General features: G+C 53.4%; 9 protein-coding genes across 9 annotated transcripts; 3 read left to right on the forward strand and 6 right to left on the reverse strand.

Moving 5' to 3' along the window:
• Positions 1-5,167: 5,167 nt before the first annotated feature.
• On the reverse strand, positions 5,168-6,085 carry CGCS363_v003442 (uncharacterized protein; the record flags this gene model as incomplete). Its single annotated transcript, XM_036635291.1, has 1 exon — positions 5,168-6,085. The coding sequence occupies one exon, from the start codon at positions 6,083-6,085 to the stop codon at positions 5,168-5,170; it is 918 nt and encodes a 305-aa protein (XP_036500800.1).
• Positions 6,086-7,682: 1,597 nt separating this feature from the next.
• CGCS363_v003443 (uncharacterized protein) lies at positions 7,683-9,194 on the forward strand (the record flags this gene model as incomplete). Its single annotated transcript, XM_036635292.1, has 1 exon — positions 7,683-9,194. One exon carries the CDS (start codon positions 7,683-7,685, stop codon positions 9,192-9,194), a length of 1,512 nt encoding a protein of 503 aa, XP_036500799.1.
• A 454-nt stretch (positions 9,195-9,648) lies between these two features.
• CGCS363_v003444 (putative aryl-alcohol dehydrogenase AAD14) lies at positions 9,649-10,806 on the reverse strand (the record flags this gene model as incomplete). The annotated part of the gene is made up of 1 exon (XM_036635293.1): positions 9,649-10,806. One exon carries the CDS (start codon positions 10,804-10,806, stop codon positions 9,649-9,651), a length of 1,158 nt encoding a protein of 385 aa, XP_036500798.1.
• A 674-nt stretch (positions 10,807-11,480) lies between these two features.
• CGCS363_v003445 (uncharacterized protein) lies at positions 11,481-11,768 on the reverse strand (the record flags this gene model as incomplete). Its single annotated transcript, XM_036635294.1, has 1 exon — positions 11,481-11,768. One exon carries the CDS (start codon positions 11,766-11,768, stop codon positions 11,481-11,483), a length of 288 nt encoding a protein of 95 aa, XP_036500797.1.
• Positions 11,769-13,233: 1,465 nt separating this feature from the next.
• atnD-2 (Short chain dehydrogenase atnD) lies at positions 13,234-14,187 on the forward strand (the record flags this gene model as incomplete). Its single annotated transcript, XM_036635295.1, has 1 exon — positions 13,234-14,187. The coding sequence occupies one exon, from the start codon at positions 13,234-13,236 to the stop codon at positions 14,185-14,187; it is 954 nt and encodes a 317-aa protein (XP_036500796.1).
• A 1,053-nt stretch (positions 14,188-15,240) lies between these two features.
• On the forward strand, positions 15,241-17,589 carry eme1 (Crossover junction endonuclease eme1; the record flags this gene model as incomplete). The annotated part of the gene is made up of 1 exon (XM_036635296.1): positions 15,241-17,589. One exon carries the CDS (start codon positions 15,241-15,243, stop codon positions 17,587-17,589), a length of 2,349 nt encoding a protein of 782 aa, XP_036500795.1.
• A 486-nt stretch (positions 17,590-18,075) lies between these two features.
• CGCS363_v003448 (putative phosphatase) lies at positions 18,076-19,019 on the reverse strand (the record flags this gene model as incomplete). The annotated part of the gene is made up of 2 exons (XM_036635297.1): positions 18,076-18,859; positions 18,955-19,019. The coding sequence occupies 2 exons, from the start codon at positions 19,017-19,019 to the stop codon at positions 18,076-18,078; spliced, it is 849 nt and encodes a 282-aa protein (XP_036500794.1).
• A 770-nt stretch (positions 19,020-19,789) lies between these two features.
• On the reverse strand, positions 19,790-20,306 carry CGCS363_v003449 (uncharacterized protein; the record flags this gene model as incomplete). Its single annotated transcript, XM_036635298.1, has 2 exons — positions 19,790-19,802; positions 20,077-20,306. The coding sequence occupies 2 exons, from the start codon at positions 20,304-20,306 to the stop codon at positions 19,790-19,792; spliced, it is 243 nt and encodes an 80-aa protein (XP_036500793.1).
• Positions 20,307-22,601: 2,295 nt separating this feature from the next.
• OPT5 (Oligopeptide transporter 5) lies at positions 22,602-25,480 on the reverse strand (the record flags this gene model as incomplete). Its single annotated transcript, XM_036635299.1, has 11 exons — positions 22,602-22,607; positions 22,652-22,991; positions 23,046-23,140; positions 23,191-23,532; positions 23,585-23,777; positions 23,826-24,456; positions 24,514-24,620; positions 24,671-24,898; positions 24,968-25,006; positions 25,070-25,103; positions 25,171-25,480. The coding sequence occupies 11 exons, from the start codon at positions 25,478-25,480 to the stop codon at positions 22,602-22,604; spliced, it is 2,325 nt and encodes a 774-aa protein (XP_036499831.1).

Below are 25,480 nucleotides of genomic sequence, written 5' to 3' on the forward strand. Positions count from 1 at the left end.
CGAAGAAATGTCGACGATACTGGCTATGTTTCCCCGTGTGCCGTGTTGGAACGCCAAAAAGGCGTGAGAAAACGGCCGAGAGTCCGGCGTTCACTTTAGCGATACAGGGTCAAGGGTCCAAGTCAGGGGTGGCCATGCTTTTGAGGGGACCGTGTTATCCAGCACCTCAGTCCAGTGGCTCCAGTCCTCCAGTCGGAGTGCAGAGAGGGTGTCTCTCAAGCAAGACTGAGCGACGAGAAGCAAGAGCCGGGAGCTTGATCTCATTTGACAGGAAGCACTGGCTCGAATGTCTAGGGGCAGTTGGTCGCCCATTGGAATTCCACTCATGGCGTAGGATATCCCGGCAAACACGTTTTGATGAGGCCGTCTCCCTTTCAGTCGAGTCGAGGCTAAGGGCCACCGCCGACGACAAGGGCAAGCCCGATCGAGGCGGTCGACGACCAGGAGCCTGGCTCTGAGAGAGAGAGAGATGCCGTTTAGCTTTGGTGGTGTTCCTCCAGGAATCCGCTGTCAGTCAGTCAGGGGATGGTGTCAAGTGGGAGCCGAAAACGTGACTGCAACGCAACGCAGCTCAACGCAACGCAACAGCAGCAAGTGTGGAGGAGGCCGAAGGGACAGAGAATATGGGTAAAAGCGAGCAACAATCAGGAAGAGAGAAAAAAAAAAAAACAGTGAAAGATGATGGTGGGGCGCAACTGCACGGAAAAGAGGCCAAGCCACTTGGGCCCGATGTCCAGACCAGGGGAGCCTGGGGGAGGCCAGGCGGGGCATCCAGGTGCGCGCTAGCCGAATGCGGCATTAGCGAGTGACAACCCCCGTCCTGGCAGTCACCAGTCGAGCAGAAAACAGAAAGAACTGCACGACCGGCGACTGCCAACTGAGATGAGTTTTGGGGCGGCAGCAGCGCAGGCACCATGGGACTGGTGACTGCCCACCTTTCCTGCCTTTTTATCTGCAAGGCACAGGAACGATAGGCAGGCACAGGCAGGTACGATCAGTTCGTGGTTTCCGTTTCCAATTCGGAGAGCAGTACCTACGCAAATATGCAGAAGGAAAGACCACGCCCAGCACCAGCACCTGGCACTGGCAGTCACGCTTGCCAAAGTCACATCCAACTCGCATCCACACCGGAAGCAGGGACCATCGTGCTGCCCTGCCTGCCCTGTGCGGCCACCTGCCCTGCCCTGCGAGATGCGGGCTGTCCACTGGCAACTGCCCACCCACCGCCGACTGCACGCCTCGCCTCAGTCACAATTCCCAGTCCACCTGTTCCACTTCACTGTGAAAGGGTTGCTGGTGGATGACTTCTCGCTCCTCGCAACCTTCGATATGCCCCGTTGAAGCGACAACTGCCCCCAAAAAACAAGCAGCAACTTGACTGAAACAACAAAACAACACTCCCCATCCCTGTACCGGTACTTCGGTCCGCTTGCTCATCTTCTCTCGGCAGGACCCTTTTTTCTTTTCTCGGACATCTCACACCTCAGGATCCCGTCTCTCGGGTCCTTCCTACAGGGCAGACAGACGGATGGATGCCGCCAAAGGACGGGAACCTTCGCTGGGCTGACTGAGAGGTTGAAAGGAAGCCGAACTTTCTGTTACTGATCCTCGACGCTCAAATTTTTCAAAATACGCGCCTGTCGTATTACTGCGTTCTCAAGTCCAACATCTCAAATCGACGCAACCTGGCGGTGATTAATCGCGTTCCAGCAACCTGAAGAGCGCAGAAAGCCCCGTCCACCTGCAGCTACGTGCGAAAACTCGTCAGATTTCTGCACCAACAATGCTTCCGACATTTCTTTTTTCTCTCCATACGAATGAATACATCGCCGAGGTTTCGAGGATCCGAAAGCACCGTCGGAAAATGGATTGTTCAGCAGTTCGCCTGAGCTATCCAACAATTACCACAAAGCTGCTTTGACGAATACGCATTCCGAAGGACGCACCGCCCTCAGTCATCGTTCAGCGGCCAGTTTATCAGCAACCAATGGCACTGCACCGACGGCGCACCTTGACGAGCCGGTCGCAAATATACTTCCGGCCGAGGTCCCGTCTCACCAGCTCTGCCGGTTTCTGAGACGTGACAGCCATGTACCGACCGTCCGTCCCGCTGCATCCCTATTCGTACGCTACCTTACCTGTACGTATCCTGGAAGGAGCCACTCCACTGCCGTGGGAGAACCAGACTGGCGGGAGCAGTCCTCTGGACCCGAGACAAGAGCTCAGCTGGTCAAGCTGTTCGTCTTGCCGAAACTGGATAAGAAGGTCTGGGAGCTTGAGCTGCAACTCGAGCTGCGATTGAGCCGAGAGGGAAGACGAATAGAGGCAAATGACGACGTGGCCTACTGCTTGGGGCCTCCAACCGAATCTCGGATCGAATCGTCGTTTTCGCCCATCAGCGCCTCTGCTCTTGTTCCGAGACTCTAGCCAACGTCCGGGCAAGCCGGCAACACGGCTGCTGTCTGCTCGGTATGGATGATTGGAATCCCAAGGCCGGCTTCATTACACTCATGAATCATTCCACGTCGAGCAGCAGCTCCAGGCAGACTCCATGATTCGTCCCCCAGAATCCCCGACTCGCTGTCGATGGACAATCTAGACAATACCGGATCCGACCATCAACTCCCGTCTTGAGGCATTGATCGACCTTCCCGTCAATCTCACCCCAAACCTTATGCATCGTTGCTAACGCGCTCTCCCAGCGTGCCATCTCACCTGGCCCGCGGCTTGCATCGCCATCCTATCGTCCGTATCTCATAGTCGGCCCACAACTGACGCCTCCATCGTATCCAACACTTTTCAAGAGCTGACAAACGTGCATTGGATCCTTCCAAGAAGAATCCTCCGAATTCTTGCAGCACATCTCCAGCCACTGCAAACTCAAAACTGTCCGCGTTCCACCGTGCGCACGTCTTCGACGTCGCTCTCCAGGGGGCACACGCAGGAAAAAGGGGCCTGGTGGCTCGCTTGCCAATCCCATCATCCCATCCAGACATTTGTTTGGCCCCCCACGAGGTCTGAGACCTGAGAACTGCGTTCTTGGACTCCGGGAGCGACGCAAGAAATCAAGAAAAAACAGACATCCGAGTCCGACAGACGAAGAGGACGGTCCGTGTGACATCTTGAGCTGTCTTGACTTACCGCCGCTACTGCATCGCGGAAGAGAGCCCCGAGTCTTCCAGCATCCATCGCTTCTGTCACCAAACCCACTCAAGTCTGTCTGACCACAGTCCGCATTCGAATTCGATTCTAGAATCACCTGGCCTGCAGGTCGCGAATCTCACACGCTTCCGTGCCGTCTGCAGCATCGGCTCGCGGGGTCTCCGCGCTGACGACCCTCAACTGTCGATAGACTTCATCCTGCCATCCCTGCGACGCTCTTGTTTGATTACCATACCAACTCCACGTGCGTCCACTGCAAATACCAACGTTCATCCCTATCTTGGGGGGTTATAACGCACAGTTTGATATGGCCCCCAAAACCTCTTGCATCGCGGAAGTGTAGCACTCTGATCCTGCGACCCAATTGCCTGCTCTGCATTGTCAACGGCTCAACGAGACTTCCTCCATTGACGATAAAGCCACATTATCGCATAAACCATGACACACCCTACGGGGTTCAGAAAAATGATTTGACTTTAAGAATGCCAGGAGACCCTGATAATATCAACCCCGAAAACCTGCACATCCCCAGCTAGGCCCAGCGGACTGCTCTCCCCGTCCGCATGAGCACAAGCCAGCGGCCTGCTCGTTCACCTGCTGCTGTGGTGGTGGCGGCAACCCACGAACCGTCGCACGCTTTTCTTAGCTGCAGGTTCACGCACGGCACGCAGGGTCATGGTGGCTTGCCGCCGTCTCTTCTCCTCCTCGCCCCGCCGTTCTCAACTGCTCCCGCAATTGAACACAGCGGTTCATGTTTCACCATGCGCCGCCCATCTCATCACCATTCACTCACTTACATTCCTCGCCAAATCCTCTCGCAATTGGATAGCCTTTCGGGATGACTGATCCACCGGTAAGCCAAATCGGTCCTGCCCTTCCCGCTGTCCGTTCCCGTCTTGCTGCGTGCCGGACGAACCCAAAGATAGCAGCAAGATTTTAGTTGCGTCATATTACGAGTTCGAACTCTGCGTGGTGGATGAAGCCACGGCAGGTTTTGTGAAACCACTTGAAGACATTTGAGATCTTGTCAAACCGACAAGCCACGCCAGAACCAAAGGAAAGGCCCGTCTGTTCCGAACTCGGTTCCAGCCGTTTTCTCCGTGGCATTGCGTCTGCAGATACAACGTAGCTCCTGCAGCTTGCAGTAGTTGACGTCGGCAAATGGGACGCAGTCTGCACGCGGGCAGACCGTTTCCTGCTTTACGTCTGATCTAACTTCCATCACGCAGGAGTGAACAGGTATCGGAGATTTTGATTGTCAATCGGTTTTCAGCTGGCGTGTCGTTCATCGCGTCCGCAACTCAGCAGCCGGGCGAGCCGTTCCTGGGTGGCGGCAACGTCAGCCAACTGTAAGCAGTTCGTGATCTTACATTCGTTGGATGTCTTGCTGGAATTCATCGGTCGTCACTCCCTAGTCATTCTGGCACACTCGCCCCAAACTGTTTCTTGCACAGAAGCGTGATTTAGCCCAGTACCATAGCCTCAAGTGACGATGCTGACTCTTCGCTGCGCCCATGACTTGAGGCCTCTGCGACGGCTTGGGCCATTTTACCCCGCAAGTCCGCAAGGAATATGAGAAATTACCCTGATTCTCGTCTTCCGGTCCTTTGGAAGCTTGTCTACTGACGCTCAAGGGTGTGCCCTGATCGGTGTTTGCTCTGCTATCACCGCACGGTGCAAAACTGCAGTTCAATGACATTGCTCAACCTTATTATCTGTCGCTTCCTAGTCCGCAGTGATTTCAACTCGGAACTTCCGAAGCGTTCAATTACTCTGACTCTCATCATGCGTCACCCTCGGTCATATGAACCGATAACGAACTTGTTTCAACATATTGTGGTTGTGGTCTGAAATCGTGATAGTGGTTCTACTCGTGAAATGTTCTCATCGCTAACAGTTTCGCTTCATTACAGCATGCTCATGCTTCTATGGGTATCAACTCGTGTCTGCTCAAAGGCAAGTGGCCGTACGTTCCATGAAATACAACACTCCCTCTTCTCGATGCTCAATTGCCGTCAAATATACGGTCAGGTCGTTCAGATTCCGGTACGGGCGAAATCCCATTCTGCCTCCCCTTCGCCGTAGTATTCGTATCCGACGTCACAAGCCCCTTCGTGAAACTCCCAGGCTGGTCGCTCAGGTGGTGACAATCGCACGAATTCATCTTCGTAAAAGCCAACAACTTATTCAGCACCGTAAAGTCAACCTTGAGCTTGATGCTGTACACCAACGGCTTGCTCGTCGTCTGGAACACAAAGTTGTTCGTGTACTCCAGCACCACCAACCCAACATCCAGCAGGAACACCAGCACGAACAGGCTCAGCAGGTACCACGATATCAACCTCGCCGAGCGCGTCTTGAACGCGAACAGCGGCCGCAGGTTGTACCACCCCTGCCGCGCAAAGATCCCCGTCAGCAATGTCTCCTGCAGCGTGAAGACCACGATGGACACCTTCTCGTACACCCCGTACCGCTCGATCCACGCCGCCTGCGCGTCCCGCGGCGTCGCCCAGCAGAGCACCCACAGCACCGCCATCGGCACGTGTATCGCGCACCCGTCCGTCACGATGAGCGCCAGCACGAGGCGCGTCCAGGTGCGGTTGTAGACGACGAGGTGCAGGCGCGACCACAGCACGACGGACTGGCCGGTGACCATGGCGCACCAGGCGGCGACGGCGAAGGCGCCGGGGACGACGGTGCCGCTGCGGCGGAGGTAGCGGATCAGCGAGACGATGGCGTGCACGAAGATGCCGGAGTTGGCGACGAGCATGGCCCAGAAGTAGCGGCCGCGGCGCTGGCGGAAGGTGGTGAAGATGAGGACGTAGATCTCGACGGCGTTGTAGATGCCCGCGGTCGCGAGGGCGGTGATGGCCATGGCCTCTTCGCGGGAGAGGTCGATGGAGCCTTTGATGTTTTCTGCCATTTTTTCTGCCTTGCCTCCGAGCGGAGCGGCGGCGGCGGCGGCGGCGGGCCCGCGAAGGGTTGCGGGCGGGTGGGATGGTGATTGGGGGTGTGGAGGTTGCGATGCGGATGGCTCCGGCGGGATGGGGCTCTCGGTGGCGGGGTGTTCGGACGTGATGTTTCTTTTCGGCTGGTTTGTGTCGTTTGGTTTTCGTTCCCGCTCACCCCCTTTGGAGGGCAGACCCGCGGCTCAGGTATATAATGCCGTCGTGATGGATATGTAAGCCAAGATAGCCTGCCAAGAATCTTGGGCTTCGGTTTCGTGAATAGCCCATCGGGTGGGATACGATAGCAAGCTTTCACAGGCGGCCGGCGCTGGTAAGACAGAGAGTGGAGGACGCAGGGCAGAATGGATCTCACGGGGTGACCCGTTCCATCCTATAAGGCCCCAGAGGATGATATTTCCTGCCCGTCTGTCCCTGACGGGGACCCCCAGAGCCTGCAAGGTTGGTTCATGACATTTAGTTCGCGGTAAGGCATTAGTCGGAATTTAGGTTTTGCAAGACTCAGTTTGTTGAAACACTATTGGAGAGCAGCGTCGTGTACATACCTCTTACTTCAGCAATTGATGTGTCCATTCTTACGAATAGAGAAACAGCCTCGGTGCGATGCTGGTCAATGACTCGCCGGCTTACCCCAAGGCGGTAGAGTTGTCGTCCATCTTCCCAGCACGCAGGGCAGAGTTCGTTGGTCTTTGCTCGGGAGCCAATGGGGCTCAAGCACAGAGGGGTTGGAAGCTGGGATGATGTTGGTTGGTCGAGATAGAATATGCTGGGTCGCGATTGGGACGGAGTGATGTGATGAAGTCGGGCAGCTAACCTAATCTTGAGCTTGTTCAACTCGTCACCTGCTGACTGAACCTAGTAGCCGACATCAAAGTCCCAGATGGCGTCAGAAGGCGGACGAGTTCGGGGCTGTTTTTCCGAGTTGGTCAGAAAGTGGTCATGGGCGCCTCAATTAAACGCTGCTGATCAATGGGGAGAGACTAATGAAGCTTCGGATTCAGGACGTCGGAAGATGCATTCGGCTTTTGTGCTGTTCACTATTTCTTCTCATCTACTTAATAGCAATATTCCAAACGTATGCAGGTCACGCATACGCCTCTGTGTCATCAGTAAATCCAAAGAGGTGAAAGTCTATCGGCAAGTGCCTTGAGGAGATGCGGTCGGCGTTGGAAATCCGGGGGCGGGTCCCTTCCGGTCAACGGTGTGTCATTGGTTGCTCCACACTGCCGAAGACGTGTAGTTCAAGAACGGGCGAGGAGAAAGTCTGCAAAGGACGGGAAGGTACTGGGCGGCCGTGACTCGGCTCCGGACTGCTACCATGATCTCTTGCGGCAGATGTGGTCCGGCATGCGCCGCACTCTAGCCCAGATGGGACATCAACTCCGCGGGTGAGGCCAAATTTAACATGCATAAAACATGGGAGACATCACATCATTCGGCTCCCACTTGATGCTTAAATGTTCTTTCTTTCATCTTCACTGCACCAACTTTATTCCCAATAATCAATGCTGCTGTGTTCGCAGTTATCTTCGCATTTTTATTTTCACGCACACAATGGGTAATTGGGGTACTTCTATTTCTTCCTCGTCCTCCTCTGCTTCCTCCAGTGTAGATCAAGACCTCGTTCTCTGGACAGACGATTTAGATTTTGAAGAAGATCCAGTGTATACCAAGCAAGCACTCGCCTCACAAATATCCAACAACATCGTCCCGGAAATGCACGACTCCCACCCGAAGCCGTACTGCATCTGGTACTACCTCGGCAGCGAGGACACCTACCGGCGGCTTGCCCGGCGCTACCCGGAGATGCGGTACCATGTCGGCCGGGCCTGCGCCGCGGCCGGTTACGCCAAGCTCTATTTCGAGCTCAACCTCCTCCCGGACATATCCATCGCCGAAGAGGCGCGGGATGCGCGGGACGCGGGGGCGCCCGACGTCGATGTCGCGGGCGCGGATGCGATTTTCAGGGCCATTGTCGAGCAGCCTGTGAGATATGCAGTCATGGACGACTACACATGTACCGTCAATCTCGAGAACCCGGAGAGAAGGATCAGGGTGGGTTTGAACGGGGACACGGCGTTGAGGTCGGGGTTGTTTGCGGATGTGGAGAAGTTGACGCCGGCGGACTGGAGTCAGGGGCTGATGTGGTTTGACATCACCGGGGAGGGCGTCGGGGTTAACCCTGACATGGCGAGACTGCCACGAGAGTTTGCGTGGTTGTTGTATGAGCCGTTGCCGGTGGACTTGCCGACGGCGAGGAAGGATGTTCTGATTCTGATGGCCGCTTGGGAAGGGGATGTGGATCGCTATGTGAGGCTGCGGAGACCTGTTCCTGCGGAGAAGAGGGAGTCTTTGGCGGTGATGAGGGGGATCCAGCATAGCACGACGTTTGCAAAGTGGTGGGCGGTTCACGAGGAGGAGATGGGCAGGATGGGATGTTATGGGAGAAAGATCTGCAGAGCCGTTACGGCGAGGTTTATCATGGATAACGACCTCTCTCGAGTTGGACCTGAGGCGGTGGACAGGGAAGACGTGGCGGATCTGATTTGGCATCCAAAGATTCCCGAAGAAAACACCTTGAGGGAACTTCTTATCCGACGGCCGAACGCCAAAATGCAGGTTATCATGGCTGCCATTGCAGGACAATACACCGGGACTTACTCGGAGTTGAAACCTCATATCTCGGATAGGAGCCTACAACGCCATGCAATGGATTGCGGCGTTGATCTGACATTGCCCGAGACCAATGGCTCAGGCTTTCCGCAGATGCAGTTGAGTCCTCGCTGCCAAGAACGATCAAGGGATTTACCGGGGTACTTGGACGGCAACTTCTGGTTCGATGATGGAGGCGGTCAATATGGATACGCCTGGACAAAAGGATACAACAGAATTGCCGAGGAAATGGCAAGATGGGAACTGTACGCCTGCGCCCCTGACGGACTGAGAGAGCGAGCAGCGGTCGCCGGAGGTACTGAGCTTTACTGGGAGTGGAACATGATCGACACTTGGAGGGACTCTTTGCCTTGGAATCATAGAGACGAAGGCAAGGAGGACAGCAAACAGTAGCCCACCAATCAGATGGTTTTGCTGCGTTAAAAAAAACATTATTTCACAAGTCAGGGTCGGAGGGCTGGCTTTATGCCACGGTAGGCAACGATGCTTGCCGTTTATGTTAGAGAATGATTGGCTTCTATCGATCATAGTTTAGATACAGATCGGTGTGCGTTTTGCTTTGAGTCTAGCCCGGCGACGAAGAAGTTTAAGTTGTGTGATGACAACACCCCGAGACCAGACGAACCCCTGCATGGCACAGAGTTAGCAACCTGCATTGCAACCTTGTCGTGGGTCTTGGTTATGACTCGGTTCTAAGTAAGCGCTTATTTGTGGTTTGGGGTAGTATTGGCTCCATGCCTACAGACGCTGCTCTGGAAGCTGACATCGAGTGTTTCAACAGTTTCTGTGACGTTTCCTCAATCCATACTGGTAAGCAGCCCGGAGGCTCATCGACACCTCCGTCAAATCATGCCTCGTATCCAATAGCTCTTGAGCTTTGCACAAACGCCAAAGGCCCAGCTCGAGATAGCAGAGCGCTGGGCTGGCCCGAAACCTTCGGGTCCTCCCCAATGAAGTTGCTCGGAAACCCGGGATCAAACGGCCTCACAGCCTCCAACCGGCGCACTTGGTCCTCCGTCAGCCTGATCTTCAGCGCCTGTATGTTATCCTCCAAGTATTTCACCTTCCTCCCACCCACGAGCGGGAAGACGTTTGGCGTTTTGCTCAAGACGTACGCGAGTGCAATCGCTGTGACGGACTCGATGCCGTGTTCTGCGGCCACCTCGGCCAGAACCTCGCTCATGCGCACCTCGTCAGCGGTCTGGTTCTCCGTCATGTCGCCGCTGAAGAGGCTGCGCAGGCTCTCGCCCCGCTTCTTGCGTTCATCGAGCTCCTTTTTGCTCTGGAATTTGCCCGCACCGAGAACGTCCCAGGGAGCCAGCGCCATGCCAAAGTGCCGGGCCATCGGGATAATCTCGCGCTCGAAGTCGCGGTTCATGACGTTCCACCGGCCTTGGTAGATGCAGAAGGGGGTCTTGCCCTGCAGACTGGCGTAGGTGTTTGCCGCGCCCACGATCCACGCCGGGGTATCAGAAATTCCTAAGTAGAGGACTTTGCCCTGGTCGACGAGTGCATGCATGCTGTCCATGACCTCTTCTATCGATGTCGTGTGGTCCCACCAGTGAAGGTACAAGATATCGATCCAGTCGGTCTGCAACTTGGCCAAGGAATCGCGGACGCTCATGTATAGACTACGGCGATGGTTCCCGCAATGATTGGGCGTCTTTCCTTTCCCGAGAGCATGAGATCTGTACTCGGAGGTGAACTTGGTTGCGATGACGAGCTGGTCTCTGTTACCCCTCAGCTTCATCCACTCGCCTAACCAGGCCTCGGACTGCTCGTTTTGGTAATCGTTGGCCGTATCGATGAAGTTACCGCCCGCAGCGACGAAAGCGTCCAGAAGCTCAAAGGCCTGCTCCTTGTTCATGCTGCCCATGAAGCTCGACCAGGCGTCGCCAATTGACATACCGCCCAGTTGAAGCGGTGATACCCGGAGACCGCATTTGGGCGAAAGAATGCGGTATCGACCGAGTTCAGTAGGGGGTTCCGGGGGAGCGAAGTCCATGGTAGAGGTATACACGGTTCAGTTGGAATCGACTTGATCGTTGGAGGTTGAGGGATGTAGTGGGGGTAGAGTTTTCCACTTTTGCTATTTTCTGGAAATGTTCCTGCTGAGTGATGATGGGAGATAAACCCAAAGGAAAGATATTGGTTTAAGTAATGTCAAGACCCGAAACCGAGCTGTTGACCATTGTCTGGTGTGTTGGCTTTGCTTCTCCATCAGGCAAAGTGTCAGGTGGAGACGGATGGCGGTAACCGGGCTTAAACCAAGTTAAGTCCAGATTCTCGCTGACACCTGCTCTGGACCTACTCTAGAGTCTGAGAAGCGTGTCTTTCAGCTAGACTGCATTTACTTTCGACATACAGGCCTGCCTGCCCAGTACATGAAGGGGAAATCGAGGGTGCTTGTCACGTACAGCTATTCTCACGGCCGGAAGTAAGGATACAGTGTAATTAGTGGGAACTAGGTATCAAAAGTTTGATTGTCTACCAAAGATATATGGTTACAAAATAAGTACACTCTAGAACAATAATCTAGAAAGCCGTCGGTTGCCCAAATCCACCTCCACCTTGACTGGGTGAGGCGTTGTCGTTGGATTGATGTACGACGCAAGCCAAAATTCCGTGACGCGTCGTTCGTCATGGCTTGCAATGCCGAAGTTAGGAGCTGCGTTTCTTTTAGATGGTGCAGAAGACGGTGACACCGCCCTCAGCAGCTCCGTTCTGCGTCATCTGGATGTAGGTTGCCGGAGGGGAACTGCTACCGGCGGGGCAGTTCCATTGGTTCTTGAACTGGGCAGGTGGGGGTGTGTTGTTGAGTTCTGAGACCTTCTTTCCAGTGCAGTATGTGTTTGTGTTGGCCTGTCGGCATGGGTTGGGGCAAGTCTCATCGCATGATTGAGGCACAGGCTGAGGCAGGGCGAAGGCGACGGAGGCCGCAGATAGAAGAATGAGTGAGAGCTGCATTGTGAAGTTGAAAAATGAAGGTGATGCTAAGATGCCAGTGATGTACGGAATGAACGGTAGGTTAAGAAGGCGAATAGTCCCAGCAGGTTACATGCTCGATCAGTGATTAGAATTCGTTTATATATGTAATGGACAGGTCTTATTACCACCGTCTATCCAAATTTTAGAGACGGATACCAAAGATGGTCACAGCATCGCTGACGAGTCAGTCAATCCATGGTCAATCAATCTGTCACCCCGTCTGAAGCTAAGCACACAGCCACGATTAATATTTTAAGCATCATTCGCCGTCCGTGCATGAGGGAATATTTTCCGTGTTTTCCGAAAGACCCAGCAGTACGGAACTGGGGTTAATGACAGCTTACTGCCAAAGAGTATGGGGGATGTTAAGGCTCCAGGCGGAAGGGCTAGCCTGTCGCCTGTCTCATCGGTAAGGAGGACGACACTGGCCGTTGTTTGGGTTCGCGGTTGCTGTCCAGCTAGTGTTCATCACCACATGTGTGTTAGAAGAGCATAAATGGGATTACGCCCAGCACGGGGCCTAGCTTGGCTCTGTAGAGTTCGTCTGATAAAGTTACGGACTATATTAAAGGGCAACATTTCTGGTCAGGTTCAAACTGCATCAGCATATCCATGACTCGCCCTACGGGCGTATGTAGGAGTCATGACAGGGTGCTGCGACTCTGGAGAAGCCCGGCTCGGCCCCAGCACAATTAGATCCCGTGCGGGATCAATCCGGAACCCGAATTCTAAGGCGGGCTCTAACAAGCATTCGTAGGGCTGCATTGTCGCGTGTACTTTGCAGTGTAATACGTAATGGGAATCGTTGCTTAATAGGAAGCGCTTGCTATATTACAGGCACCGATCTCTTGCGTAAGCTCAACTTACCGTCTGCGTATCAAATAGCGTCTAGGGTCAGGTTCTGAACTCGTGGCTATCACCATGGAAAGGATTCATCTAGCTATACAAGCAAAATCGAGAAGTCCCAGCGACCTATTGTGGACCCACTGCAAATGTTACGAAGGTGGTGACTTGTTGCCGCAAACTGAACGAATTAATATCTAATTACTGCCTTTAGTGCATGCGGCCAAGGCCATGATGCATTTTTGTCGATCAAATTATTATTATTCTACCTATTTAGAGCAATGGAGATGCGAAAATGAAAGCTTTCATCGTATGTTGTTCTACGCTGTTCAGCCAATTTTGATCCGATTGATATGCGTTCGATGGGTGACCTATTCAAATTGCTATCTTGTCGGATAAATGGTCGCTTGGGGATTGGCTTCATGGAGGTAAGGCGGGCTTAAAGGCGGCTAATTCCAGGCATTTGCTGACATGTCTGGTCTGGACCTTTTCTGGAGCTGCAAACTGGGTCTTTAGCTTCGTTATAATATCCGGCGTGCTTGAATCCTCCAATATCTAGACATTGTCGCTGGATGTTATCAAACTTTTAAGGCACGACAACATGGGCTTTCTTTACTCTCAGCTTTTCGTCGAACCAAAAGCTCCAACGACCCTCTTCACAGACCAGGTCATCATCGTGACAGGCTCCAATGTTGGCCTCGGATACGAAGCGGCTCGACACTTTGTCCGCCTCAATGCCGCCCGCGTGATTCTCGCCGTGAGAAACGTGGAGGCCGGACACAAAGCCAAGGAAACGATCGAGCAATCAACGGGCCGACAGGGTGTTTGCGAGGTATGGGAGGTAGACTTGGCCTCGTACGACTCAGTACGGGCATTTTCAGCACGAGCTTCACAGCTTCCTCGTCTGGATGTGTTGATGGCAAATGCGGGCATTGCGACGACGCGCTTCACTGCAGCAGAGGGACACGAACGCAGCATCACCGTCAATGTCATCAGTACCTTTCTACTGTCGTTCCTGCTGGTGCCCGTTCTGAAGAGAACAGCAAAAACTTATTCTGATGCCACGCCTCACTTGTCTGTGGTAACCAGCGAAGTCCACGCCTGGACCGACTTGCCGGAATGGAAAACGGAAAATACGTTCAATAGTCTGGATGACGAGACGACAGCGGACATGAACATGCGGTACCCAGCCACGAAGCTTCTGCAAATCCTGGTAACTCGCGAGCTGGCTGCGAGGTTGAAAGGCTCAGGCGTTGTGGTCAATATGCTGCAACCTGGGATGTGTCACTCAGAATTGACTCGCGAGGACGGATGGACGACAAGTATGCTGAAGTTGGTGCTGGCTCGATCTACTGAGGTGGGCAGTCGGACGCTTGTTGCAGCAGCGTCAGCGGGGATTGAGAGCCACGGAACCTACATGAGAGACGGCGAGATTGACAACGAGGCGTTGTCGCCGTTCGTGAGGAGCGATGATGGAGCGATAGCACAGGAGAAGGTGTGGGGAGAGTTGACTCGCATCCTCGAGAATATTTCTCCGGGCGCAACAGCGTTCTGAACTTTGTGTGTTGTCGAGCTTCATCATAGTATCGACTTGTAGCTAGAAGAAACCACTTTCGCTGGGTAGTAATTAGCGCGGACAAGTTCCCTCCCAAGAGCTCGGTTTCGCATTGCGTCTCGTTACCTTGGTCTAATTCCAGAAGGAAGTTAGACAATAACTCCGGCCAACCCATACATACGCCGGCGGCAGCGATGGAGGGAACACCAGCTATCGGACACACCCCGAAAGATGAAGTGCCTATCGAATCAAGCCAGGTTGATCGATCTTCATCCATACCAGGCGTGGGTGCTGCTAGGAACAAATGCCAAGATCTTTGAGTTCCGATATCCGTGGGGCAGTCGATCTGCCGGCTGTCAAAAAGTCGGCCCGTTATCCATTGTGGTAATCATTCGGCGGTTGGGCCCCTTGACAGGAATCACCAGCGGGGCCTGCGCGCTTTTTGACGTCTGATGGACCGTGATGGCATGATGTTCGCCGCGGACTGCTACCTTCAGTCGTCATCTTCCCCAGCAGTAGGCTGGCTGGTGGTTCACGTTGGATTGTCAACTTCGATGGACGGGTGTGCGGTTGCATCTGGCGCTCGGGCCCTCATTGAATCTGTCGATTTTCGAGACCCTCGAATCCTGGTTGCAGCATGTTAAGCTTACATGCTAATACGACATCGCTTAGGTCCTGGATGCGGGAGCGAGGCCTTGGATGTCGATAACGCACGATGGCACGTTGTGAAGTATTGATGTTGCTCTGGACCAAGAAAAAGAAGTTCGGATAAACGCAAAGTGGCAGCAACTGCCTAAGTGCATAGTGGATCCCCTCCCCAGCTTAGTCATAATGGAGGGATGAGCACGTGACGGTCGTGGTTGGTTCGCGCTCAGACTGCCCGGCTCTGAGTGGTGCCGCGCGTGCCCCACCTCGAGGAGCGAGATCAAGACGCGATTGTGATTTTTGGTCGTCATCGACGCAGTGCGGCGCAGTGTCTGTCGGGCGCATTTTGGACTTTCTTGGCTTTTGCGCTTATGGCTCATTGAGGCCTTATATACATCCAACAACGACATGCCTGCAGAGGTCATCAACCTACTGTCCAGTCCCTCTCTAGGGCCGTCGCCAATCCAGCCCGCACCTCGACCAGCACAACAAGCGGTAGCGACCGTAGCAACTGCGCTCGACTATGACGATGATGTCTTCGATCTGACGGCAGACTCACCAGAGCTGATCCCAGAATCAACATCGAAGCCTGCTGCCCGACCCGAGCAACCGAAGCCCACCTACTCTCCCAGAAGCGTGTCCGGTGCGAAGCGCCCACGGGACGAGCAACCTGTCAACGATGCGCCGGTCTACTACATGTCAGATGACTTCGACACGACGATCGATCTGGACAGTAGCCTGCCCCTTAAGAAGGTGCCAGACTCTGATACTAGAGATACTAAGAGATTGCGTCTTTCGCCCCCTGGAGGCGGAGCCGGTCGCACGTTTGACAGGTCGCATTCTGCTACCGATCAGCCCAGCCGACCGCCTGTGAAACAATCTGGCGCGTTCCGGCGAGCCCAGACTTTGGATGATCCGATCGATTTCTCCAGCTCACCCGGACTTCCGCGCCCCGCGACGAGCAATGCGGCAACGGGAAAGATCTCTAAGACAATCGAGTCCGATGACCCATTCGCTTCGTCACCTCCTTCGGCGCAGCCAGCACCCAGACAGCATAGTTCCAATGGAGGTGCAACCAAGGCTCCATCACCGAGGAAAGACCGTATAGACTACGATCTTACCTCCGATGACCCTTTCGCAAGCTCACCTCGACCGCCACCGAACCCCCCCGCAGAACCAGACACGATCCTGTTAGACGACGACGATGATGACGACGATGACGGTACTCTTGCAAAACCGCCGCAGCGGGCAGCAGCCTCGATCGCAAATCCACGATCTCCAAAACCTATAAGCAAGTCATTGGACAAAGGAAAGCAGAGGGCGGGATCGCCAAAGAGAAGAGCCAACTGGGACCCAATATCCAGCTCCGCGCCGGAACGACATTTGCCTAGCGACCCATTCTCTTCGCCACCGCCACGAAGAACATTTACCAAGTCTGTCAGCGAGATTATCGACTTGAGCGATGACGAGCCGGCACCAAGGAACGTCAACCCTGACTCGGACGATGACTTCCCAGATCTCGATAACTTCGATGCTAGGAGGCTGAAGGACCGAGTCGAGACGAAGAAGACGAGTTACAAGGCCCCATCGACGAAGAGCAAGTCGACCAGTGCTCGAGCTACAACCAAGAAGTCGGCCGACGATCGGGCAAGGGATAAAGAAGCAAAGGCAGCAGAGCGGGAGCGGGAGAAGGAACGCAAGAAGCAAGAGAAGGAGGCTGCAAAGGAGCAGAAGGCCAAGGAGAAGGAGCGCGCCGCTGCCCTGGCGGAGGTCAACAAGATCAGGACCGACAAGAAGGTCTCGACACCTGAGATGATTGCAGATCTTCCGTCAAGCCTGCCTGCTGCTGTCACTCTTCAGATCCAGACGCTACTCAAGGATCTCGACGTCCAGAATGAGACCTGGGACAGCCCCGTGGATAACGTCGTCAAGTGGAGAAGAAAGGTAGCCAGCCGCTTTAACGAAGAGCTTGGACACTGGGAGCCAATGCCGATGCATATTGAAGACGACAAGTTCGCGCTGGTCATTGTCAACGCGTCGGAGTTCGTCACATATGCACTCGGTCCTGAAGGCAATAACCTCGAAGCTCATGTCTTGAGGATGAAGCGCCATTTCCCGACACAGCAGCTCATCTACCTGATTGAGGGCCTCACGCCATGGATGCGCAAGAACCGCAATGTCCGCAATCGACAATTTGCCTCTGCGGTACGCAACGAAGAGCCAGCCGAATCCTCTACGAGTGCCCAACCGCGGCGTCGTAAGAACCAGCAGCCGCAAGAGTACATTGACGAGGATTCGGTCGAAGACGCCTTGCTGGAGCTGCAGGTGATGCATAACGTGCTCATCCACCATACGAGCGCGGCCGTCGAGACTGCGCAGTGGGTTGCTATTTTCACCCAGCACATCTCGACCGTACCCTACCGCAAGCAGCGCGAGGCAGCCAACGCTGCTGGGGCGGGCTTCTGCATGGAGACCGGCCAGGTACGTACGGGAGAAGATATCAAGGACACTTATGTGCGGATGCTGCAGGAAATCGTGCGCGTCACGGCTCCCATCGCATGGGGCATCGCCACTAAGTTTGAGACGGTGCCGAAGCTTGTGAAGGGGTTGGAGGAGGGCGGGCCGCTGGTTCTCGAGAACATCAGGAAGAGCACGAACAAGGACGGTGGATTCTCTGACAGAGCTGTGGGCAAGTCTGTCAGCAAGAGGGTGCACAAGGTCTTTACCGGAAAGGATGAGTGGAGTACGGATGTGTAGGCTTATTACCTTAGGATGACAGCACCGCGTAACGAACTGTGTACGATTCTCAGGCTACTTCTGAACGACGTTATGATCACATAACCATGGATTAAAAATGAATGGCATCATATTGAAGGCACGAGGGTTTTGACTTGAAGATTATTGTATTATGCGGACGCAACTAGTCTAGGCAATCCCGTTCCGTTATTCCAGGAGCAGAAGGTGTATTGTGAAGTATCTGTATTCTGAGCCATGTTAGTCAAGGCCCGTCCAAAATGAAGTTCATCAAAACAAAAGTGATTTGATAGCTTGTGTCAGACAGCGGTTGGACGAATGTTTTTCCACACGTATACTTTCGGTACAGGTCTGTGAATTTTCTTGCCTCATCACAACAAGCGGGGGTATGGGGTTGAAGAAGTGAAAATTTTGCACATACCTTGTAGCAATTAGGCCACCGAGCCGCTCTGCATTGAACAGACCCGGCGGCCAGGTCGGAGAGAGGCGTCAAGCATCATCTCCGTGTTTGCGCTTCTTGGCGGTCGGCGTGAAGAACGCGTTGAGCGTCTTCTGCTTCTCGTCAAACTTGGCGCTGCCGATTCCACCTCGCGTCTTCTTCAGACCTTGGAGGTGCTCCGTGGAGTTGACGGCGACTGTCTTGATGGACAAGCCAGGCCAAGTGGGTGCAGTCGCTGGCTCCTTGGCCGGTGGTGCAGCGGGCGTGACGAGAAGTTCGACGTAGCCGGTATTGCTCCAGGCTAAAGGCAACTGGTCCTCAGGCGAGGCGACGACGGTCCCGAAGTTCTTTGCAGAACGAAGAGCCCGTACGAGCACGCCGAGGATGATCCCGTGCGCGACGACCACGACACTCTCCGCGCCCTCCTCAGCTTCGTCGACGCAGGCGAAGATCGGGCCGAGGTACTCGTCCACAAATTTCTTCGCCCTCGTAAACATCGCCTCAGAGGTCTCGGCGCCAACGTGTCTTTCACCAGCAGCGCGGGCGCCGACCTTCTGACCCTCACCGGACCCGAAGTGCTTCTCGCGAAGCTCGGGCAGCTGCACGACCTCTACCCTGCTGCCTGCCGTCGACGACGAAGCTTCACCTTCGGTCGCGTTCGGGGGTGAGGAGAGGGCGTCGCGGACAGCCTCGGCGGTGCGATACGCACGCTGCAAATTCGAAGCGAAGATGTGCGATACGGGCGCCGAGGCGGTGCGCGCGGCGAGGTGTGTGCCTAGGCGCCTGGCTTGCAGGACGCCGTGGGAAGTCAAGGACGCGTCGCGAGAGCCTGCACTGCACGGACACCAATGCCACGCACGTTAGAAAGAGGACGAGGGAAGGGAAAACCCAGCCAAATTCAGGCGGCAGCAGCGAAGAGGCGCGCGTACTAGAGGTTCGCGACGTTGTCGACGGACTCGCCGTGGCGGACGAGGTAGAGGTGAATTGCGCCCATTGTCATGCGTGCGAGAACGCAGCTACATGGTTTGGGGTGCGGGAAAATTCGGTCCTCGTAGTGTCGTGCCGTTGCGGACTGGTCTATCGAGTGGTGAAGACCGGTTTGTGTGGGAGAAGAAAGGTCGATGAAAATTTGTTGCGAGTGAAGTTTTTTGTAGCTGTGCTTGGTGGGGCACGACAACTGTTTGTTACATATCATGATCTGGGGTGGACATTGCGTGTATCCAACTTCGCGCAACCCGGTACAACGATTTACACCGCCCACGCAGCAAAACCAGCTACTACTCCTCTTTTTAAGATGAACGAATCTGCGAATTTCTTGTGCTACTAATCACACCGCATTTTAGGGTATCATTCGTAATTGATGATTTCCGATTTTCAAGAGAGTTGGCAAGTCCGCAAACAGCCGCCTTCGTTTGATTGCAGACAATGCGTATAGTGAAAAATTGCTGGGTTCCTAACCCGAACTTTCGATGGTCTGACATATCGAAATAAACAGCATGCAAGACTGCAGCTACAATGCAACACGCGTTTCGAATACTTCTACCTTGTTCATGAACAAGTAGTCGCAGTATCTACTCCAACTATTCAATGCCCACCATTCCCGCTACTTGCCACCTACTGCTTTCAAAAACCAACAGCCACAGCAATGTAATTTACAGGTTCCGCGGTAGCTCGGCCAGTAATATTCAATGGCTAATTCAAGCATTTTGACAGCCAGTCTGAAAGAATTCCCCGTAGCAACCCACACCTTCGGTGGAAACATATTCAAGTGCCGAATCTACAGGTCGCGTTAGTATGCTGACCGTCTACAAAAACAAGGCCAAGTGAATCGGGAGTAGCAAAGTAAGGGGTGTGGCTGCTTACTGATGTTCACCTCAGAGTACCTCCAAGTTCCAAAAGTTCCAATGTCGCACCGGCAGCGCATTATCTCGGTGGACGAGTTGAATGTGCAATCCCTGCAGCTTCTACTGAACGCGCCGCTGTAGCACGAAAGGTTACAATGGTGAGCGATCATGAAAAAGAAATGAAAGCAGATAGAAAAAGGGACTTACTCCTTCTGGGCGCGGATTTGGCCCATGTCGTTGATGAAGCATTTTCCAAGATCGACGTACCAGCAAGCCCTGTACGGCCACGCGACGGGGTTCGGAGACGGGCAGTTGTACTCGATTGTCGGGTGTTCGCTGTTACCAGTGTGGATGTGGCGGATGAATTGGCAATGGTCTTTGAGGGCGGCGAGGGCCCCGGCTGCGAGGAGGACGGGAGAAAGGATTGTGAGCTTCATGGTGGTTGAGTTGGATTCTAGCAGTGTGTGATGACGAGGCCTGGAGAGGGAGAGAGGTGAGTTGAGTTCGGAGGCGGCTTTTGTACTTCAGAGTATGCAAGCCAAGGACGCCATCGATGGTTGAAATGGAGGTCTGTGTTTCTCGAGGTGTGGCGAGGTGTGGTTTTCTTAAGGGCAGGGTTGGCTCGGGGTTTGTTGAACAAACTCATGAACTGACAAAGACATGCCATGGAATTATGGCTGGTGCTTGATGTGAAAGCTCTCGGGAGACAAACATGGCACAATACGGCATCAAAGCATTGCAAGGACGCAAACAATACCGCAAGTCCAAATGTCCTTTGGAACTAGAGTGGTACGAGCGACGGAGTCGCCTCTTTGTGGCTGAAAGATGAGCAAGCATCCGGTATGCCAGCCGTTCTGATATGCTTGGGAGTTTGTGCTCGTACCTGCACGCGGAGGTATTTCACTTACGTGAGGCACAATTAAGCAACATGGACCCTGACTGGGGAGGCGCAAGGAGGGCTAGGCTGTAGTTGGTGTTGATTCCGACAGAGGGAAAGCATTGATGCTGCGTTCCGCCCTGGTGTCGCTCTACACATAATGATTGAAATATCTCGCGCAAAATAACTTGCATTCAATAATTCTGGGATGTGTTCTGCATTCGTTCTGCATCAAACGCAGGGATCACTAGGACCACCTACAAACTTTCAAATCGCAACTTCATGAACTCGAAGTCATTACATTTGACTTCAAAACCATACACATTGTGGCACCAAATTAGGCCGCTCTCAGTCCGTATGTAATCATCTGAGAGTCTACATGTCAGTGTATTTCGTCTTGTGTTATAGCTCGGATGAAATGTGAAGTAGCACATACTCAGTAGTACCCGGGGAAAAGAATACTGCCCCTCGGGCTTTTCTGGACATAGACAGAAGAAGTCGGTTGTCTTCTTATCATACTGACAGTCGTGACATGTCTTTGCAAAGTTTCCACTGCGTTTAAGAAATTGTCAGCGCGTATCTCCAGAAAGTGTTCCGACAGTGGGTTGACACGAAGGGTAAATTTCTCGGGGCCACTCACTTCTTTCTGTAGCCGAACACACCATCGTCATTGGAAAAGCAGACGGTCAAGGGCAACCAGCTGCAGCGATCTTTCTTGCCGGAATCCATGCATCTAGCAACGATGTATGGTGACGCCTGGTTCTTTCGGCCGTAGATGCTGTCTGGATCCCAATAGCGGATCTCAGAACAGCTTTTGTTGAAGCCTCCGGATGCAAGCGCTTGTCGAATAGCGATTAGGATGACAATCAAGTTTGCAATGAGTTCCATGCTGCGGTGCTTGTGGTCCGACATGAGCTTGGGGGCTTGGGACGTCTGGAAGGATCTCTCAGAGATTGAAATAGGCAGCTCAGGGAGACCCCTCTTAACCGTCGAGGCACAGGATGAGAGAAACGGCGCTGATAAGTATGCTTCAGCTTATGACCGACAAGGAGACATAGTGCCAATACTAACATCCGGACTCATTGAAATTCATCTTCATGCGAGAGACAAGTATGGCGGGCAATTATTGTTTGTCTCCCTTGCACGTTCGCGGGGTTGTTAGAGCTTCACTAACAGCGGTCTTTGAGAGGTTCATGGCAAGAATGTCGCTGCTGTACGGTCCATCAATGTTTGCGCCAAATGTGAAGTGTATTTTATTTGCATCACTTCGAAGGTGCTTGAATCCCAAGTCCATGGTTGAGTGCGACCGTGTATCTCAAAGTGCACGTTCGGTGGTGCCGAATCGCAAGGGATCGAGGAGAGTTCTTGATTGACTACAGCAGTGTCTAGATGCTCTCGGATAAATATCCTGGTGTCCTTAGGCTTGCTTGAAAATTTCCTGGCGTTGTTAGCTCCCTTGCATTGCCAAGCGGTCTTGATTGGGAGTAGGCTGCAATCATGTCCCCAGGGTTACTTATGTTTATTGAACATGATTGGATTATTATTCTGATGAACACGGCCCTCCAATTTTGTCCAGAGAGGACATCAAAAGAGAAATAAAACAAAGAACAATATGTAATATTGCTTTGGCAATTGAACGTCAGAGTGCCTCGGTGGACGCTGCATGGCCTGGGCTGCTCTAACTAAAGGCACAGTGACAACTGTGTTTTGAGCGCTTTACCTCACCAGAAGCAGTCAATTGCAGGTGAACCTGATAAATACCGGACCTGAAGGTAGACAACAGGATAAGGATAATCAGCCAGTGCCGCAGTAGTCAGCATACTGCTTTGATGAACTGTCAGGGTTACCCCACCACTTATGCCTCGTCAGAATTATTCAAAGTTGGGGTAAGTGATGAGAGCATACCGTCGGAAAAGGGACTTCTTTTCCAGAACCTCCAGCTACTGCGAAGGTAAGGATGAACATCATGACCTTTGCACCTGCATCAAGGCCACCGCCGACAATGTAATTGTACTTGCCGAACCACGCAGGGTGCCGGAGACGCATGTACCACTGGGACCACAGGCCGGTGGCGACCTGGGACCAGATGACGGAGGTCGTGCCGGATGTGGTCTCCGAGGCGTTGTGGAATACGACAGGGGTGACGAGCTTCCGGACCTCCCAGCCATAAATCGTCTTGTACTTGCGCGAGACAAGCCATAGAGCAACAGGGATCGCAGCCCCGATCACGATGGAGAGAGGGATCCTGCCAATGGTAAGACTCATTTCATATCAAAAAATCATCGTCGGGAGTACTGACCAACCGTATCCGTCCTTATTGAAGCCATAGACGTACTTTGCGAGAGACCAGGTTACGGCAGTCGTGTTGAGAGACTGGATCTTGCGTCCACTCCACTGATTATTGGTCAGCAATCCGATTGAGACCAACGGAGAGAACAACTCACAACTTGGTTGCCGATCGGGTCTAAGAGAATCTCTCGCCGGTTGGCGACAATCGTATCCATGATCACGTAGTTCAAAGCCGTTCCGAACAGGCTTCCCCACGTCTGGAGGAGGAACATGGTCCTCCAAGGAATCTTGAGATACTGTGCCATCTTAAGGTCGGTAGACAGAAAAACAGAGAGAACCGTGACTTCGTGACTAAACATGGAGAAGTAGAGGTTTGCAACTGGTTTACCCGGTTGCAAGACGCCGCATAGCATCTTGGATAAGTTGTTTGTCGCCACGCTAGTACCCAAAAGGCCATACAAGCAAAGCGAGAAGGGTGCAACAATGCATCCAAGAAGCTGAGTAGCCGCGTCAGTAAGAGGACTCATATTTATCGCTGGAGAGGCTTACGATTGCGCAGACATAAGCCCAGGCATCCAGAGTTGTGTGCCCTTTGATGACGGCCCCAAGTCCAGTGAAGAAGCCAACGAGAAGGATCGCAAGATACCACCACATGGGCACATCCTTGTAGTTTTCCTGCATGACCTTGTAGTGAGGATCCGTTTCGGTCTTCTTCCAAGCTTGTATCAAAGATCTCTTGATTCTTCAGGAGTTAGTTAACGGAGATAAGACTCGGGGCCAACAAACTCACAGAGGGCCGTAGAAAAGGGAGATGTGAGTGATCAAGGCCCCAATGGCAGCCATCGCCGCCATATTTGCCCAGACGTTGGACGCAGTCAGCCGTGGAAGTCCGTGTATTTCAAGCGCCTCGGTATCCAGGATGGCATTCTGGCCAAAGACGGCAGTCTGGTTGTATACCTTGCCAGTTTTCGCGTCAAACATGGCTGTCGACATGAACGGGAACTTTTTGGCCCCCCATGCGCCGCCGTAATAGAGAGAAAAGCACATGATGTATGACAAAACGATTCCCACCCAAGAGTTGGCTTGCTGCAGTAGGGGAAGCGACATATACCGGGAAGTGATGTACTGCCAGTCGAGAGAGAAATTGAGAATGCCCTGTCCCTCGTTGGAAGAAATGCCGCCGAAGATAGTCATCAGGACTTTGCGCGTTGGAGGGGCCGCATTCATCGATGCAAGACAGGGGATGGAGATGCCGTTCAACCAAGGCCAGATGTACGACGCGATCGGTTCCCAGATGAACATGCCGATGGAAGTGAATCCGAACATGCGAAGGCGTTCTCGATTGTTACCCTTGGGATCGCGGTGAAGAGTCTGGTAGATAGAAATCATCGGGAGGCATTGCCACCAGACCATCTCACTGGCTGGTCTGTGTTAGTATTGCATGATTGGCCAATTACCGGGTGTGACCAAAGACTCACGATGAACAAGAATCGAGCGCAAGAGTCCGACAAGACCATATCCGAAGATGGAAGCTGAGAAGACAGTCAGAATAGCTGTGGCCGCATCGGTGCTTCGGTTATAGAATCTACCATTTGTCAGCCCTGGAAGAATCAGCGTCTACGTCACCTTACTCACAGCCGCTCTGCGCCGAATACCTGCACGATGGCAGCACCGTTTCCGCTCGACGTGGAAAGGATTGAAGCCACCGCGTGCTCCTTCAATCCGAAATGGCCAGGGTTGATGAAGTGAACAACTGGCCCGAGCCATCTCGCCTGAGACGGTAGGAATTTCTCAACGTGGTGTCGGCGAGGCAGAGCAACGGACCATGCCACGCCGATCACATATGCCATCAGACACAAGAAGCTGTTAACCCGAATGGTTAGATCAAGATCCCAACACTTTTGAGTATACCGTTTTGCATAGAACACTCACACCGAAGCGAAAGAAACATCGACGGGCTTGTAGAAGTAGCTGCAAAGAGCCGGTCAGTATCTGTCGGAAGGGGCCGATTGATGAGTCTGATCTTGGACGCACATCTGGTTGATACAGGCCGCGAGAGCAGTGAGACCTTTTTGGCGTTAGTTCATACAACCTTGTATCGTCATGCGTAGACTCAAGTCGTGAGAGAGCCTTACCGGATCCAATGATGAAAGATCGGAAGGTGCAGGCCTGATCGCCATTATCTTGCGTTGACACGACATATCTTGCAACATCATTGCCGTCACGGATAACAACGCCACCATTCACCAGCTGTCTCTCGTCATCGGCCTCGTTTCGCTCAGGGTCTTTCAGATTCAAGCCATCGTCAGACTTGCTATCTTCCTGTAGCGCTGCCGTACCTGGCGCTGTCGAGGTTTGTGCCTTGCTGGATGGGGAGGTTGCTAGAACATCATCGCTCGCTACAGCGGCAGTAGAGACGACATTAGCCGCCTTTGAATCCGCCAT

This window comes from Colletotrichum siamense, assembly GCF_013390195.1.
Source record: "Colletotrichum siamense strain Cg363 chromosome Unknown KSG_Cg363_contig02, whole genome shotgun sequence".
In the NCBI taxonomy this organism is placed as follows: Eukaryota; Fungi; Ascomycota; class Sordariomycetes; order Glomerellales; family Glomerellaceae; genus Colletotrichum; species Colletotrichum siamense.